Source organism: Talaromyces amestolkiae (assembly GCF_001896365.1).
Source record: "Talaromyces amestolkiae strain CIB chromosome Unknown scaffold8.1, whole genome shotgun sequence".
In the NCBI taxonomy this organism is placed as follows: domain Eukaryota; kingdom Fungi; phylum Ascomycota; class Eurotiomycetes; order Eurotiales; family Trichocomaceae; genus Talaromyces; species Talaromyces amestolkiae.
In genome coordinates, this window is record NW_024468044.1 from 1,171,432 (window position 1) to 1,189,026 (window position 17,595).

At 46.2% G+C, this 17,595-nt stretch overlaps 7 protein-coding genes across 7 annotated transcripts; 5 read left to right on the forward strand and 2 right to left on the reverse strand.

Moving 5' to 3' along the window:
• Nucleotides 1-1,994: 1,994 nt before the first annotated feature.
• On the forward strand, nt 1,995-2,633 carry BHQ10_004952 (uncharacterized protein; the record flags this gene model as incomplete). Its single annotated transcript, XM_040877374.1, has 1 exon — nt 1,995-2,633. One exon carries the CDS (start codon nt 1,995-1,997, stop codon nt 2,631-2,633), a length of 639 nt encoding a protein of 212 aa, XP_040733456.1.
• Nucleotides 2,634-6,056: 3,423 nt separating this feature from the next.
• BHQ10_004953 (uncharacterized protein) lies at nt 6,057-7,490 on the reverse strand (the record flags this gene model as incomplete). Its single annotated transcript, XM_040877375.1, has 1 exon — nt 6,057-7,490. One exon carries the CDS (start codon nt 7,488-7,490, stop codon nt 6,057-6,059), a length of 1,434 nt encoding a protein of 477 aa, XP_040733457.1.
• Nucleotides 7,491-8,762: 1,272 nt separating this feature from the next.
• On the forward strand, nt 8,763-9,430 carry BHQ10_004954 (uncharacterized protein; the record flags this gene model as incomplete). The annotated part of the gene is made up of 3 exons (XM_040877376.1): nt 8,763-8,869; nt 8,930-9,262; nt 9,325-9,430. 3 exons carry the CDS (start codon nt 8,763-8,765, stop codon nt 9,428-9,430), a joined length of 546 nt encoding a protein of 181 aa, XP_040733458.1.
• A 768-nt stretch (nt 9,431-10,198) lies between these two features.
• On the forward strand, nt 10,199-11,352 carry BHQ10_004955 (uncharacterized protein; the record flags this gene model as incomplete). The annotated part of the gene is made up of 3 exons (XM_040877377.1): nt 10,199-10,624; nt 10,693-10,792; nt 10,862-11,352. The coding sequence occupies 3 exons, from the start codon at nt 10,199-10,201 to the stop codon at nt 11,350-11,352; spliced, it is 1,017 nt and encodes a 338-aa protein (XP_040733459.1).
• Nucleotides 11,353-11,600: 248 nt separating this feature from the next.
• On the reverse strand, nt 11,601-12,281 carry BHQ10_004956 (uncharacterized protein; the record flags this gene model as incomplete). The annotated part of the gene is made up of 1 exon (XM_040877378.1): nt 11,601-12,281. The coding sequence occupies one exon, from the start codon at nt 12,279-12,281 to the stop codon at nt 11,601-11,603; it is 681 nt and encodes a 226-aa protein (XP_040733460.1).
• Nucleotides 12,282-13,048: 767 nt separating this feature from the next.
• BHQ10_004957 (uncharacterized protein) lies at nt 13,049-14,110 on the forward strand (the record flags this gene model as incomplete). The annotated part of the gene is made up of 6 exons (XM_040877379.1): nt 13,049-13,078; nt 13,133-13,219; nt 13,274-13,569; nt 13,608-13,856; nt 13,910-14,004; nt 14,055-14,110. 6 exons carry the CDS (start codon nt 13,049-13,051, stop codon nt 14,108-14,110), a joined length of 813 nt encoding a protein of 270 aa, XP_040733461.1.
• A 424-nt stretch (nt 14,111-14,534) lies between these two features.
• On the forward strand, nt 14,535-15,416 carry BHQ10_004958 (uncharacterized protein; the record flags this gene model as incomplete). Its single annotated transcript, XM_040877380.1, has 1 exon — nt 14,535-15,416. One exon carries the CDS (start codon nt 14,535-14,537, stop codon nt 15,414-15,416), a length of 882 nt encoding a protein of 293 aa, XP_040733462.1.
• Between the last annotated feature and the right edge of the window lie 2,179 nt (nt 15,417-17,595).

Genomic DNA, 17,595 nt, shown 5'->3' on the forward strand with positions numbered 1-17,595 from the left:
AACCAAAGCTATGGCAGAGTGACACCGGGATGAACTTTGCAGACTTCACTCTAGAGGTCACAACTGTAGGGAATAACCCAAACCCGGACCTCCAACATCAATATCGATCCACTGTGGACTTCGGCGTTTTTGATGCCGAATCACGGGAGGGAGATCTATCTTTCGATAGCAGTGATCAGTCTCTAACCCCGGCCGTTCCAGCTACTCTAGACAAGTTGGATAATCAACCATCCAGCGAGCTACATTGTTGGGAACACAACTGCAACGGACGTTTATTCTCAACAAGGAGCAACCTGAAACGACATTGCAAAGAACTTTCACGAAGGCGCCCGGTGCACCGTTGTCCATGCTGCAATGCTCATTTTAGTCGGTCGACTGCCCGCGACGTGCATTTCTGGAAACAGAGTTGTACGAGAATCAGGCGTTACTCCAATGGCAGAGAAAGACCGAGACCTTTGCTCTTCAGGAAAGAAGCGACAACCTCGTAAGCGGATAACGATTATAGTACCGAATAACCGTATAGTGATACCATCGAGAAATATATATAGTGAATGGGAGTGGATTTCTTGCTGCTGGTGCGAAAAATGATATGCGAGTTTGCTACAAGCGGTTACCATCTACAGTAGGAGAAGGACAGATCAATTACAGCTGAAAGATTTCCAGAATCGGTAGTTGAGTATCCCTGGAAGGTGAAGGTCAGTCCAGTCTCAACTCTCGGGACATGTCTGTTGCGGTCTCTCTCAATCTGGTTATCTTCATAATATGTAAGCAGCCCTTTTGCATAGATAAAGACGTCAGATTCCAGACTTAAATGAAGAGGCTTTGAATAACCAATTTGACTTTTATAATTCAATTTACTCCATACCTAGTATGATGCTCTTGCTGTATTCATAATATACAAAGGCGAGATTGGAATTAAACAATGGAATTGGCTATGGGTTGAGGATTCGTGTCCATGCGTCTGGGAATCGCTTCAGTGCCGATAATATCATACTATCTCTACCGGTCTTCACTCCTGCCCTTGATATGGCCGGTCATTGTCATATGGCGGCGCCTTTGTACTCGGTCTCCGAAACTGTGAGAATAACCTGATCCAATTAGATTGGCCACGTGAAGTAAATATTTGATATCAGAGAGTACATGGTATTTCCCGGGCTAGACTGATTTACATATGAAGGATTACAGGATCAGTAGAAATAAAGAGTTAGTGTCCCTAGCATCACAGGCCCAAGCGGATGTAGTATTCCTGGGCTATCTTGCGGCGACGCTAACCAGTTGTCAGCGTTTTAGGGGTTGGAATTCACTTTATCCTTGAGACTTGATATAGCCGGATGCTTAGCGCTGCGGTAGTATATGGCCATAGCATCTCCTGCTCCACAATTCTTCACGTGCAGAATTGAGCTAAGGAAAGTTTTGGTCTTGACACCGACGGTTTCGAGTCTGTATGGAGGTGCAAGAGGTGGTTATGGTGATCTAAGTTTTGCTCATTGTCAACACTATTAGTTTATGGAGATGGTCGATAGCTGCGTCTGCTCTGCACAGGCTGTTAGTTAGTGACCACAGACCGCGTGTAATCCCTAGCGCGTCAGCAAACGCTAAGAATCCTTGCAATGCATTATATCCTGCACCTCTTAAATGCTGCTGGTGTAGGCTGAGCTTTTTTTAAGCCGCGTAAATAATTACTAGGGTTGCATCAATCCAGACTCCCCTCTTTAATACGAGTCAGAAAATAGGGCATACTAGCCCTCCTCTTCTAGCAACCGCCTTCCTAATTCGTTAATTTCCAAAGTAGGAAGTCAATTATCTTCAGCTATTGTATCGTAACATAAGTTGTGCCACTGGCGGAGTATATAATAGAAGGTCTTACTACGCCTACTTTTCGAAAAGATAGTACTGTTAGCACACCTCAGTATATACATAGGCTACCTAGCTCTACCTCTGGTCTACTTTCTAAGGACTACATTATTCTCACCACACTCTACGCGACACTCAAAATGCATTTTTTTAAGGCAGTCCTTGCTGCTGTCTTTGTTACTGGTGCCGCTGCCTTCACTCTACCTGCCAATCTCCAGGACGGCGTATATCGCGCCTACTACGACGAGGACGGGCGCGAGGTTCATGAGCTAGTGCAAGTTGTTCATCCTAGCAATGGCACTCTGCGACGTGGAATAACCGACTCAGAGGAGCCCTCTCTCGCCAAGAGGATACCTAATCCAAATACATACTATTCATGTGGCTGCGGCTTTTCACTGGACCATGGAAACTGCGACAATGCTGTGGTTGGCCTGAAGAACTTTCTGGACCAACATGCAGACCCGAATTTCTCTAGTGGGTGTTATGACCTTTCGCCGTATTCGTCAGCCTACTGTTATGTCAATGATGTGGTTGTGTTTCTTTGTAACGGTGAACAAGATTATGGCGTCTGCAGCAACGATGTAACCAACAGCTTGGCAGCAATCACGAACCATTGTGGCTGGKATATTGCTGGAACTGAGGCAGCTGAAGCCTGGTTTCCAAATCTTGACGGGAGTATCGAGGTCGATCCACCTTATTTTACTGGCTATATGCAGTATGGTCCTGGCTTAAACTTCTGCGCCAATGATTATCTTGCTGGTGACAATGAGCATTGCTGAATGATAGACCTACATGGCTAACGACGTATATTCTGTATCGTGCTTTACCTCAAGGGTTTAGTTTATTGGTGGAGCAAACGTCCTACTGAGCTTAGTTGAGGTCGATATTTTGCAACTGTTATTACTTAGTTTTCTTTGCTTTCTCTTGATTGATTGATTGATTGATTTACTCTTACTCTAGCTAGTTAAAATAAAGCTATGCAGTACCCCTACTATCTACCCTTAAGAAAACCATTAAATAGAAGAAAAAAAACCAGGCTTAATTGTTCTCCTGCTTCGCTTCCTTTCTTTACATTGTATACAAGCGACCTGTATTCTGTTTCTAGCTCGTGTGCGCTGAGAGCTCTAAGTTATCTGCTTTCTGGGGCTTTTCATAAAATATCTTAGACTAGCCTCTTTCAATGTTAGCACTAGCTCTTCAGAAGAGGGGATAATACAGGGTACCCGCCCACTTAAAGTATAGTTTGAACCGTAACTTTTTAAAGTGCAATCGTGTTGGTTACCTCAACTGAAAATTATGTGCAAGATATTAGATTCGGTTATCCCATGATCATCACAGATAAAAGTAAGAGGGGGGTGAGCAAAAATTACTCGCTTGGTGATGGCGAATAATGAAAAGAATCACCGTGTCCGCGATTACGATTGTGGGTCGGTGCGGCTGCCATATTATTTGGCTCCATGCAGACTTCGATAGGCTAAATCTATACTGTTTCTTCATATTTTAAGCCCCACAGCATCTGTAATTCCACCATATTTGCTAGGGATCTGATGCAGATGTTATATGCATAATATATAAAGAGGGAAAGTTTCAAAACCCTTTTAAAAAACTATCAAATGAAAATATTCAGCATAGAGTAATCCGAGGAAGATATATATATTGAGAACCATACTCTATCCTATCCCTCTCTCTTGTAATTGCACGTCAAACATTATTTTAGCCATATACCCCTCTATCCATTCGCCGAAGCCTTTTCCCACCAGGGCCCGGGGATTGGGGGCCACGAGTCGAACCCAAAGCGCTGCTTGTATATAGTGATGGCCAGGGGGCCAGTCCGACAGGTCACTCTTTGGAGCGTACCAGATGGCGGGCCCCTCGGCCACTCAGCCCCCATATTTGAACACTAGCCTGAGCAAAATTGACCAAGCACTTTCATCGCCCATTACACTTTTTTTTGGTGCGCACCCCATGTTGTTGCCTAACATGAGCCAAGCCAGAGGCCAAGAGAGCTCAGGGTCTATCGCATCCCGCACGATGATTGTCGGCTTCGTCCTGAACAATCCCCACAAAAACCGGCGTCTGGGGCATGGGCCTCAGCTTTCAACGGTCATGCTGTCGCGTATTGTACACAACCACCGTCAATGACCCCGTATTGACCAACAACCAGAAACATTTTCTTAAACTCACATATCTTTCTGACTCAAAAAGTCAAAAGGTAGGTTTAGGTGCGAGAAAATGGAAGCACGAACATTCACGGGATGGCCGCCCCAAGAAATCGACCCCAAGGAAAATTACCCGGGGAATTTTTCCCTCATGATAATTTTTCGACGCGCTGCACTTGGAGCAGTCTACGAATTCGCGCCAACCCGACGGGTTGGTCGTTAGTAGTGTTTCATCAGTTCTGAATCGTTCTGCATTGAAATTAACCGGCCAACCAGTTAGGCCAAACAACGAGGACGCTTTTTACCAAATATGACACCATGTTCTTGTTTTGACCAACATGGATCATATTCTAAGTTAGAATAGTCCATGCAACGACTCGATCCACCAAGAACAGCCAGCGTGATGAGGTCGTCACCGAGTTGATGCATGATGGGGTTTGAGCCCTGAATGTTTATACGTTCGTTGTAGCTCAATTCTATCGGTGACAGTCCAGTGACAATCCCAAGACATAAATACTGGTCGGAGATCCCCCCTCACCCCTCCTGCTCTGCGTGATCAGCTCTCGATTTGTAAGATAGTGTCGTTTTCGAAATCCCGACGCTGTCATCCATATTCGGTGCTTCTTACGAGGCCACATAGATAGCATAGATATAACACAGCATCTCCACAGCTCAATCGGCTCCGTGGCCACTGAGGAGGGACAGCGGCAGCTCAGTAGCTAGCTAGACTCCATGGCCAGGGCCACAGAGACACGGGAGCCTCGAGGACATATCCACATGCCCATAGCTTCTCATCGATAACCTGAACGCTCCCGCCTACGGTCTACTGCTCTACGTCGACACCCCCTGGGCCTACCCAGACACGTAGACCTGTCTTTACTGCCGAACAAGGCCTAAAGCCCTCAACCACTATCTCACCACAACGCACAGCCAGCCCAGCCACATGATTACCGCAACTTAGAAATTCTGATCTAAGCCTCTCGCGGTCAAGAGATGGACTTTCTAGAATGTATACCATCTTGAGATGCACTTACCAGGTTTCATAGGCACCTATGATTCATTTATCCCTATGAACGGATTCCTAGGAAGCACGCACTTAATGGACGTGTGATTGCCGATAAAGGTATCGATCGCTACACTCGATTTGAACCAAGGCGGCTCATGAGTGAGCGCGATAAAATATGCCATCATTCCGTGCCCATGAGCCTGTGGGGATGCACTTGGCATACCAAGTGGAGATCCAATGCACGTGCCATTCTTTCGCGGTTATAATAGTAAGGTTTGCCGCTGTTTGGATGGTTGGGTGGTTGGCATCACGGCTTAGCAGTTTCGGACTAGCGTTACTTCTAATAGTGTATATTTTGCACTATTCCTATAGAAGTTAGTGTACTTTCCAGAGCCGTTTTCACGGCCATCAGATAATTGTTTTAACGTAAGACCTGCCTGAGTATCAATGCCCTCAAAAAGTTGCTGATGTAAGTCACTGTTATTTTTCCTTTCATGCACTATGAGTCCTGCATTGACTGCTCAAGCTGGGCTAGGTATCTTTTTCACATCCAGGGTTATGATCATGTCTACACACCATTAGTCAGTGCTTTGGGCCAACTTTCAGCGTACCGATGCATTGGCAAGAGAGAATAAACAGCGTGACCGAACACTGTTGCTTTGAATTCAAATTAGTGAATCCAATAGTGCTTCATCTTCTATCTATTAGAGCCATTGAAGCTATTAGCAAGGCTCACAATCGACAAAAAAATTCAAAGCTCTATAATTATGAACTGCCTCTGAAACACAGTCGAGCAGTATTAGTCGATGTCAACTGCGCGTGTACTGTCTGCTAGTTTTGACTTCAATTTTCCATGGTTGTCAAGTATGCATGAATGAGTGCGTGCTTCTTACATTTTAATATTGAAAGGTAGACATTGTATGTGCAAGCTTGCTGTGCATGTATGTGTAGTATTCATTTGAGAGATCTATTCATGTAAGACGTCAGAGAGGGAATTATTTAAATGCTTTCCACACAAATATAAATGTAATCCCAACTCATTGGTCAGGCCTGTATATTGCATCCTGGCACAAAACAGCCACCTTCTTGAAGAATCGTCTCCATTCCAACGGATCGCCCTTCACTTTTGTAAACTCAACTTCGAAAAGTCCCTCCGAGACGCTCTCCACAATTATATTTCCCTGTAGTAAGCAAAGTCGTTGATCTTTCGTTGCGACGCGAATGACGACGGGTCCTCCTGTCTCGATGCCTGCTATTTGGTTGGGGACAGGCACACCGAGTCGATGCAGGGCTTCACTTAGAAATGGGACGAGTAATTTCAATCCCCAAGTAGAATAGAATCTGTTCAGAGTTCGTGAAGGAATGATATCGTGGAAGTTCTGCGCGTTTTGCGTCCTGCTTAGTGGCACCGTTGGGTTTTGGCTGAATTGGGACATGGCGGGTTCGTCTTCGAGGCGATCGGCGAGTTGGTAATCTTGCGTTGTGGACATGGTGTGGTCCGTGGGTTGGGTCGATGAAAAAGCGTTGACGAGAGGTGTGTCCCAGTCGATTGCCACGTTGCCCATCGGCATTTCGGGTTGTGTGGATGATAATCGTGATTGTAGGTCGTCGCCATTTTCCTGCATGTCTATATCCATAGCCGAAGATGACGGACCATTTTGACGTGATCGCTGAGATTGCGAGTGGGGCGGCGCAAGCGGATCTTGCGAAAAGTCGATATGTAAGGACTCAAACATGCTCGTCGCAAGGTTAAGTTGATCTCGTAGTTTGCCTTCTGAGGAGATATATTTGTTAGGTCGAGTAAACCAGGGATGGCGCCTGACATCTTCCATTGTGAAACGACTCGCAACGTCGACTTTCATCATTCCTCTGAGCAGCGATAAAACTGAGGGTGGTAATCGTTGCCAGAGTTCATCCGTTGTTCGAGCGTTCTTCTCGAGGTATTCGCTGAACTCGAAGCTTTCTTCTGTCGGGCTGTCCCAGGGTGTATTTCCTGCTAGTAGGACGAAAAGAACAACGCCGCAGGACCAAATATCTGCAAAGTCGGCTCGATATCCGCTTCCTTTCGTCTGTCCTCGTGTACTGCACGTTATGACCTCTGGCGCGATGTAGGGCGGACTTCCGCACAGTGTGGTACATGCTTTCATCTTCCCATTATATTCAAAGACCGTCGCGAGACCGAAATCCGCAATCTTCAGATCTCCATTACCAGACAATAGCACATTCTCAGGCTTGATGTCGCGATGTCCCACCCCCTTGGAGTGCATATAACTAACCGCGCTGATAAGCTGCGTAAAATAGAAATGTGCAATATCCTCCCCAACACCGGCATCGGCCTCGATTTTATCGAAAAGATCACCTCCCTCCGCTAACTCCATCGCAATCCACCGCCATGTTGTATCTTCGCCGGTGTGAAAGAAGGATATAATATTTCTATGATCGCCAATGTGTTTGTGGACCGTTACCTCCATTTGAAGCTGTCGCGCAGTAATTTTGCCATGGCGGGAGGCGTATTCTTTGTGGATGAATTTGACGGCAAAGACGGGGTTGTTCTCGGTGAGCGGGCATGCTTTTTTGATGCTATACAGAAAACGTGGCTGAAATTAGTAACGTACTGTTGATGATGAAGCTGAACCGAGGGGTAGATACCAGGCGTAGGCACCTTGGCCTATAGTTTTTGAAACGATGCGAAAGGGGAGCTCTGTTGGCAGCGGGGCCAGCTGAGAGTGCTGCATCACGCGATGAGAGCGAGAATGATAGGCTGCTGGTCGTAAATGAAAGACTGAGGTGAGTGATGTGGTGGTGGTAGAATGTCGCGTCAACAGATCGCGGATTATTGCCGAGTCAACAAGGAGTGGGTCGCGTCGTGTCCCGCTTTCAATTTATCCTCTTTGGGAACAAGATGAGAATAGTCATTTCTGCTTTATTCGAGTGTACTTAAGATAATATTGTGATTGTCTGTTGTCTTTGTTGCTATCGTCACATAGAACTGCAAATACACCTCAACCTAAAGGAAGGTCTTTGGGCAGATCCAGGTCTGCATACGACCATTTACAAATACAAAACGAACACTATCGTTGCGGATGATTCTCTCATATATCATTCGAGGCTTGAACAGTCATTTGGCAATCCCCGGCTTCTCCATGCCGTCATCTTTGTCGATATCGCTCGGTCGCGTGATGAGGATGAGGAATTGAGGACAAGTCATGCGTAGACCGTACTGGACCGAGAGAGGCACGTTGTGTAAAAAGCCTTTCTCTGTTCATTGATCTCGTTACCCTGCTAGCATCCTGCAAGTCACTGTACAGCGCATCTCAGGGACAAAAATTGGAGGAAGGAGAAGAGCGAATAGATTCGCCAAGACAAGAGTTCTGGAAACTGCGCTAATACCAAAACGGACTAGCTGTTGCCGTGGGGAGCGCCGACTGTAAACAATCGCTTCTGTTCTCGTTCTCCTCTTCTCTACTCCTTCTCTACTCCTTCTCGACTTCTTCTCGCTCTCTTGTCTATCTCTGACTGACTCTCTTGGATTAAATCAGCATCAATTTTCGCTCTGCGGACATTCTGTCATCGGCTCAACCACAGTATTACCCTTCTTCCTCTCAGCTGTAACTGGTTCGGCTGTGGGTCAATACCGCATCCGTCACTTCCACTTAGTTACACTGCTACATTCCAGTCCAGACGCATTTCGACAGACAGAACTCTTTAAATCAAGATCTTCTCGTCAATCTAATCTTTACAACATGGACTACGCGATGGAGGACACTCAGAACACTGCGCCTCAAGCCCACGAGGCATCCAAGCTGGGCGCACCTGCTCCTCGAGGTGATACTCAGAGCGTGACCAAGCGGTACGTCGGATCTGCTGTTGCGTAGTATCGCGGTACATCAACTAATCTTACTTGATTTAGTCTGCAATCAGAATTGATGCAACTTATGCTCTCGCCCTCACCCGGAATCTCCGCCTTCCCCAACGCCGACGGTAACCTTCTCTCGTGGACAGCGACCATCGACGGACCAGCAGACACACCGTACGAGAACTTGGTCTTCAAGCTTTCGTTCGCTTTCCCCAATAATTATCCTTATGCCCCGCCGACCGTACTTTTCAAGACTCCAATCTATCACCCCAATGTCGACTTTTCGGGTCGTATCTGTTTGGATATATTGAAAGATCAGTGGAGTGCGGTGTATAATGTGCAGAATGTGCTTCTCAGTCTGCAGAGTCTACTTGGTGAACCCAATAAGTATGCCACCCTCTTCTGGCATGCAGTGCGCGAGTTTGATACTAATCAGTCTTTTGAAACAGCTCCAGCCCGTTGAACGGCCAAGCCGCAGAGCTGTGGGACAGCAATCCAGAAGAGTTCAAGCGCCATGTCCTTGCCAGACATCGTGACATTGAAGACGATGAATAAGAAAGTCACAAACATAACTCAACCCTGATCTGTCCCCATGTTTTTCTATCTGCGCGATGAAAAACAGGGAGTCAGTCTCAAGGTTGATTGCATTTTCACGGCGCGTTGCATTTACTTTGATTTCTACTATTACTATGTTTCGACATCCTTATACTTCGGAGTGATGTTTCGTGGCACAGGCAAAGACTATAGCGTTGCGTTGCGTTTGGTCCGGGGTTGTACAGACACCATTTTGCGCTCCATTGTTTGGTCTTAACATTCTTGATATAATCCCTCCTATTATTATACTTAGTTACGTGATACCTCAATCAAGGCTTTGCCTTTTATGATTTTGACGTATTTAGTACGACTCCACCATCCATTTAAGACCCAGCAATACATAAGGCTCATGTCCCATCAAGATCATGTGATGACCCAAGCCCTACCACCCGAATAGGCAATCCTCTATATTTTCTCAACTAACCAACTTGTTCAAGCTCCGTTGAACAGTAGGTAGAGCGGAATATGATTCGATCTGATAAATTGAATGGAAAAGCTGGATTTAGCGTCGAGAATGTAACGCTAATTGTTGTAGTTGTCAAGATGAGTCACAGCCCCTCGCCAAAATGATTTTACAGACCAAAAGACCCAAAACATGTGAGAAAACTCGAAATTAAAAGTCATTCATCTAAAAATTCTACGACAAGAAAAAGGGAAGAGTTCTCATATTCATTTCCATCCATAGGTTCATAGTCTAATAGAAACATTCGCCTCGGAAGATACTTGAATATGCCCTCGGATCCAACATTCACAACCTACACCCCCACCCAAGCACGCACCTACGCCCAACACCGCCTCTCCTACCCATCCAAGCTCTACGACACCATTCTGAACCACCACATATCCACAGGTGGACAGCTCAATGTTCTCGTAGATGTGGGGTGTGGTCCTGGCCGCGCGACGAGGGATTTAGCGGCGTTTTTTGAGGTGGGCATCGGACTAGATCCCGGAGAGGAGATGATTAGGACTGCTAGGGCGATGTCTGAAGAGGAGGGTTTTAAAGAGTCTGGTGTTAGAGAGAAAGTGCAGTTTGCAGTTTGTGGAGCTGAGGACTGTGCGAAGGGCGTTAGGGAGGTGTTATCTACACTCAAAAATGGGATTGATGATGGTGATAGTGGAGAGGGGAGGGTGGATTTATTAACGGCTGCCATGGCGGTAGTTCCCCTTTACCCTTTTAGGGCCATATTTGGCCGTATCAAAATCGCTACTGACGATTAATACAGGCACATTGGTTCTCCATGCCCGAATTCTGGGACCAAGCCGCTGAAGTCGTAAAACCCAGTGGCACCGTGGCCCTCTGGACATGCTCTTCGCTCTACTGTCGTGCGTACAACCCAAAAAGAGAAAACAATACCCACGAGAGATATGAATCTATAACTAAACAATAAACAGATCCATCAACCCCTAACGCAGCAGCCGTACAAAAAGCGCTCTTCCATCTCGAACGTGAGGTCCTTGCACCGTACGAATTACCGCAAAACCGGATATCGCGCGATATGTACGACGACCTGGTTTTACCATGGCAAGCCACTGACCCCACGACGACCGCAAAGGGGAATCTAGGGGAAGTATTCCCTGAATCAGATTTTGTCCGTTTGGAATGGGATAGAAACGGGACCATCAGCGACGGGAGTGATTTCTTCCTGTCTAGTAACAGTGAAAAGAAAGGGGAGACAACTCTAAACGATTTAGCGGGAGGTCTTGGGACGGCGAGTATGGTGACAAGGTGGAGGGAAGCGAATCCTGAGCTTGTTGGTACGGACAGAGACTGTGTTAAGGAGATGTGTGCTGAAATCAGAAGAGCGATGGGCGTGAGCATGGATGAGAATCCGACATTGAAGGTTGCGGGTTCGGTAGTTTTGTTGTTGTTTAAGAGGAAATGAAGTTTGTTACCGGATACAACATTTGAATGAACGATTTGGCATCGCATTACGCACGAGAAAACTGCAAGGTGTCGGCGGTACTCCCAAGGCCAAGATTTAGGTTTGGTCGGCCATATACCATAGCTACCCGCTAACGGTCGATCATCAATCTAGCCTGTTCTGGATACTTCATGATCAAGATCATTGTAGTCCAAACATTTGATTCACAATTTCGCATTTGATGGAAAAAAATTGTAGCTTGCGTGTAGCTAAACTGTATACATATACCCATTCGGCACCTTGATGTTCCTTTTCCAGAAATGCCGCTCCTCCGTCATATCAGACTCAGTCCAGCCCTCTTCGTTAAAAATCAATTTATTCTGTATTCCTTCCACTTTGGCCGTCCAGGAAGGAGCCACTTCTCTCTCGAAGTTCGTAGCCCGCTTCTCCGACTTGTCAAGAGTGTTGTCACGGCGTATACCCAACTCGAGTCTCCAATTGAAAGCATCGACAAGCGCTTCAACCATGCTGGCAAGCATCGCATATCGGACTGGGTCGTCGTCCTGAGGATCCGGAACTGCGGACAACAGCCAGCGAGACTCTTTATGGAAAAAGAAATATGTACATTCGTAGCCCATCATGATGAAGTCACACGCGCAGACATCTTCGACTAGTCGGTAAAGCGAGCGCAGCGGCGTGTCGCGCATCCGGAAGATTGGGATGCTGCGGAGTTGTAAGATTGCAGCTTGGCGTTCATTAATGATACGAAGTCTTTGTCCAACGGCTTCTACGGGCAAAAGTGGACTTTGTATGCGGTATCTCCACGGTAAAGGCCAAAAGACGAAGAAGAACAAAGACCACGGACCCGGACATGACTTGACTCGACGTACCGATGATCGGAGTTTGAGGGGGGAGTAACCGTCTCTGATGGTCTTGATTGGATTTCGCATTGTGATGCAGGTTGTTGAGTTGTCTCTTGTTAAGTTCGGGAAAGCAAGCGATTGAAGTAGAAGGCGGAGCCGGAGAAATAAGTCTACCGGGCTGTACGCAGCCCTAAAGCTAAGCCCTAATTCGTGTCCACATCTAGCTTTGAGGACAGCTGACTAGTAATAAGACAGCGCTTGGTGGTGAGTATCAATCGAATGAATCCGTTCTTGCAAGATACTCCACGATTTATATAAGACTCATTTTAATTGACATTTTTTATCTCCATGCTGACTTACTGGATTCGAGACCTAGGACTAATAGTATTACTAGAATCGAGTTCATTAACTCAAATGACTTTAGAACAATGGAATCATGTCGAGTTTAGGAGTTCGGCGCTTGTCAATAGTATCGTCCGATTTACTAGATATGTAATGACTCTTGTTTGTGGGGTTTTTTCGCATTGATGATACAATACGAATTCGATCCGAGGGGCAAGAGTTTCATATCGGCCCTGCTTCTATCGTCAAGAATGAAGTACTTCATCACCAAAGCAATGGTCATTATGCTTGTTAAAGTACCAAGGTTAGCCAATTTATACACTCTAAGAAGATATTAGAGCGAATTTGGTGTTCAGATATCATTATTCCCCACTTGTTAGAAGCCTTCGTCATTGAATGGTTTGTAAGCTGGTGGGGGATCCAGGAAACAACAACATCGATCACAAAACTAGTTCGATTTCAAGTATTGCAAGATTACTTTTTTTTTTTCAAGAAAAAAGCACCTTTGCAAAATGTCTCTCAAAGGCCGTAATGTTCTTGTCGTAAGTTTATCACGATGGGTTTGATGTAAACTGTTCCTGATACAACACCACAAGACTGGAGCTTCGATGGGAATAGGTGAAGCAATAGTCAAGAAAGCAGCTGCAGAAGGAGCCAACATAGCTCTGTTTGCAAGATCAAAAGTACGATTAGCATCATCCAGTGTATCCTAAGCGTTGCGATTGAGCTCAATATAGGACAAATTAGCCACGATCACCGAGTATTTGCAGGACAGATACAGCTCGTCGAAATTCATTTTCCGGTCAGTTGAACTTCAGAGCTATGAAGCCGTGGAGTCAGTGGTCCAAGATGTGGTAAATGAGCTAGGAGATATTGATATTCTGATCAATAACGTGAGATCCATTTCCTCAACAGCATTAGCATGCCCTTACTATTCCCAGGCCGGACTCGCCCTCGGCGCACCAGCTGAATTCCCCAACCTGAAGGTTGCTGACATCGTCACCATGAACGGCACAAATATCAACGGAATGATGTTTGTGACATACGCTGTTTTAATGCTTCAATGATGAGCCGCAAAGAGGGGACGATTCTCAATATCACTTCAGTGACAGGACTAGAAGTCCCCCCGTTCCCTGGTGAGGCTGTCTATCACACCAACAAAGCAGCCCAAGAAGCTTTTACAAATGCATTACGCAACGAGCTTACCGGGACGAATATCAAAGTCCTTGCCTTACGGCCGGGATGTGTTGCAGCTAATTTTCATTCTTTGAGGGTTGGGCATGACAAGGAGATGTACGATAGTTTCTTCGAGGGGTACACGTAAGTTTTCGACGCTGGGGCTGGTTGTTCTTATGCTGATCTTTATGCGAAAGACCGCTAGAATCTGAAGATATAGCCAATGCCGCGGTATATATGCTGAGCCAGCCACTGAATATCTCGGTCAAGGCTATGGATGTTGTTCCTTCTGGTATGTTGGCAAGCCCTTTGCATTGAATAGGTTCGATAACATCCATGCAGCGCAAAGGTCATTGAACGTATTCGACCGAGCATGGAATGAAAGGAATGGCTTGTAATAAGCTTCATTTTATCCTGATAAAAAGGGAATCTCATTGCAAATCTGGATAGGGCAATATAACGAATTTGGAGAAGCTAAGACATAAGGATATGCTGCGAATACAAATCTAAATCACGATATTCAACAATAATGCCCAAATACCTCAAATGTAACGATTTCCGCTGGTCAGCCGCAACTACTCTGACCCCGAGAAATACTTCCAATTCGGTGTTAGTATTTTGGAACGGATTGGATATAGAATGGGCTATGACGTCACGTCTATTTACCAAGCAAAAAGTATCCTCCCCGCTCGAGCCTCGGCTTTTAGCTTAGCTTATCGCCGTCTGCCCCTCCAACTCGTCCTCTGTCAACGTTAAACATTTTCTTTATGTCAATCGCTCCAACGGAGAATCTACACCTGTCAGGCATAGAAGCGAATCACAATGGCAACTTCATTACACCCAGTATTCCGCAAAGGAGCAACGGCTCTCATCACAGGTGCCGCCTCCGGAATCGGCCTGGCAACCGCCAAACTGTGCTATTCCCAACGCATGAACCTCATCCTGCTCGACAACAACAAGGACAATCTTTCAAAGCTCAGCACCGAATTCCCTTCCGGCTCCGATGCCACCACATCAACCTTCGAGATCGATGTCTCCAAGCTCCAGGATTGGGATAGAGTACAGCGCGACGTTCTTGCCTTGCATCCCGGTGGTGTCGACCTGCTCATGTTAAACGCAGGGAACAGCTTCAAACCCGCCGCCGGGAAGACTACCTGGCAAGACCCGGAATACTTCCAAAAGACATTCGCTGTTAATACATTTGGCTACACGAACGGAATCGCAGCGTTCATCGACGATGTCACAAGTAACAAAATAGATCCACGTGCTATCATCCTGACTGGCTCTAAACAAGGAATTACCAATCCACCCGGAAACCCAGCGTATAACGCCTCGAAAAGCGCCGTAAAGACCATTGCGGAACACCTGTCGTTCGACTTGCATGCTAGCAACCCGAACATCAGTGTTCATCTCTTAGTTCCTGGCTGGACTTATACAGGCCTCACGAAAGGCAGTTCCTCTTCAAAACCGGACGGCGCTTGGACATCGGAGGAGGTTGTCAATTTCATGAGCGCGAAAATGGCTGCGGGCCAATTTTATATACTCTGTCCCGATAACGATGTTACGGAGGACTTAGATAAGAGGAGAATTACGTGGGGTTATGGTGATATCATTCATGGACGTCCACCGTTGTCGAGATGGAGAGGAGATTGGAAGGAGAAGGCTGCTGAGGGGATTGCGGGTTTACAGATACCACCGCAGTGACTGTAGTAGATGAGTGTTCGTATATATCATACTTGAAGTGCATCTAAGTCCTTAAGTTCAAAAATCGCTATTTCTTCATTTGACCTATTCTAGAATGGTAGTTTTCGGACGTTTTAAATGTCAAAGGTTAGGTAGGGCTTAGGGCTTGAGGTCCATACGCTAGGTGATCTCACTAACGACAACCTACGGAACATCGAGTTTCATAACGACATGGCGCCAAAGATCCAGCGGCTGGAACATATATTCTATATAATGCTATAAACAAGAAAGTAAAAAGTAGACTTTTCCTCTCATCCCAACACACTAAATATCCTTTCATCACGAAACACTAAATGAGGTGAACGCAACTCCAAGCTAACCCAAACCCGTTGCTCTGCCAGACCGCGTCTGACGAAACCCCTTGAAGTCGTAGTGGGATCTGACGTGCTCTTGAAGTTTATCACTGCGACTGAATGCTTTGGCGCATTGGTAAACCGGACATGGGAACGCATTTCGATAAAGGTGCACCGACTTGATATGCCTCCACAGTTCCAAATCGCGAGAAAATGTCCCAAGATATGTGCAGCCGTGCCAGTCGCATTTGATAGGTCCATACTCGCTTATTCTGGAATGACGCGACTTGTGTTAGTAAGAGTGGGTAATGGCGATAAGTGGCACATTCAATAGAGTCACGTCGCAGGGGATAGGAACATGCTTGGTACTGCGTGAAGGGTATCTTTCGCCATAAGACACATCGCCGTGAGTCGTATGGGCAATGTTGTGCGGGTTGAAGGTGTAATCCTCTCCTCTTGATTGAGATGGCTCAAATGGGAATTGCAAAGAAGAATTACCATGATTCGTCCAGCCTGTATGGGTGCCTGTGGAAAGAGGGAATGGAGCACTTGGTGTGAAGCTGCCTTCACCCAACCTGGCAGCGGTAGTAGAACTCCGTTGCCCATGATATGTTGAAGGAAAAGACGGAGGAAGATAGTTGTTTGATAACCACGTAGCGGGCGAATAAGGATCGGGAGTGAAAGCAGAGAGAGAATGGTCTGGACCGAGGTGGGGAAGAAATGCAGACGTCTCTGAGAACATCATTTCAGGATGGATTGAAGATGAAACTGAAGGCTGGCTGGTCTGGCGGACGTACGCCATGGTGATATGATAGGTATTGTTTCAAGCGGGGCAATCGGGAAGGAGAAAAGGAAAAGACAGAGTTGTTGGAATGCAACGTGCGTTGAGAGGTTTGATATTTGATCTGATCAGGGAAAGTTCATGGATATAGTCTGCGTAAGGCACCTGTTGGTGCCTGACAGTGGCGAATATATTGCATTATGTAGGGTAAGTGAAAATTTACTTGCAGGTGCAGCATGTTCGTATCTAGGCAGACACAGCCTTATGGATGATCCATTGGCTTTCGAGGTTTATAACCAAGTGCCAGCTAATAGGGATACCGATGTCGGGCGAGGGGCAATTGACTGCGGAATTTTCTGGTGTTCGGCCCTTGATCAATTATCTTTGGAATCTCTTGTCAAGTCAGTTTGATTTCAAATTCAACGACCCATGAACAAGACGGCTGTCTTTCTTATTAGCGGCGACACATGCTGAATCATCCACGGGTGTCAACTGGAACGATCAGGGGTATTGGGACGCAGTGTGACGTGCATAATAGGCCGCCTCACTCACTTACCCCTCCATTGCATACATAAATCCATCCTTCACATCACCGAAATAACATATTGATACAATTATGCACGATACGGAGGAGGACTATAGTATTCCATGTGCGCAAGGTATACATTCCGCTATTTTTGTCCATGTCTCGAGAGACAAGGCTGCGACGCCCGAGAGTAGATTAATTACAACTATGGTGCACAGACTTGGGCATCCGCAGGAAAAAGGCTTGTGTAACATGGATGTAAGCCAATTGGAGATTGAAGTAAATCTGGAAAGTGAAGTCATCAGACCCCGTGATCGCGGTCTGTAAGAGGCTCTACGATGAAATGATTAGGATTGTATATCGACTCCCATTATGGATGAATCGAATGATTGACACTTTCAATTGAAAGGTGATACTAGTTTTGATATTCGTCTGTGAGTTGCTAGAAACGAGTCTATTTGAGTTGTGACTTGGTCGCTAAGCATTCTCGAACGGATGTCATCAAGAATACAAGCTGTGGTTGCCCGCTAGATTCCAGAT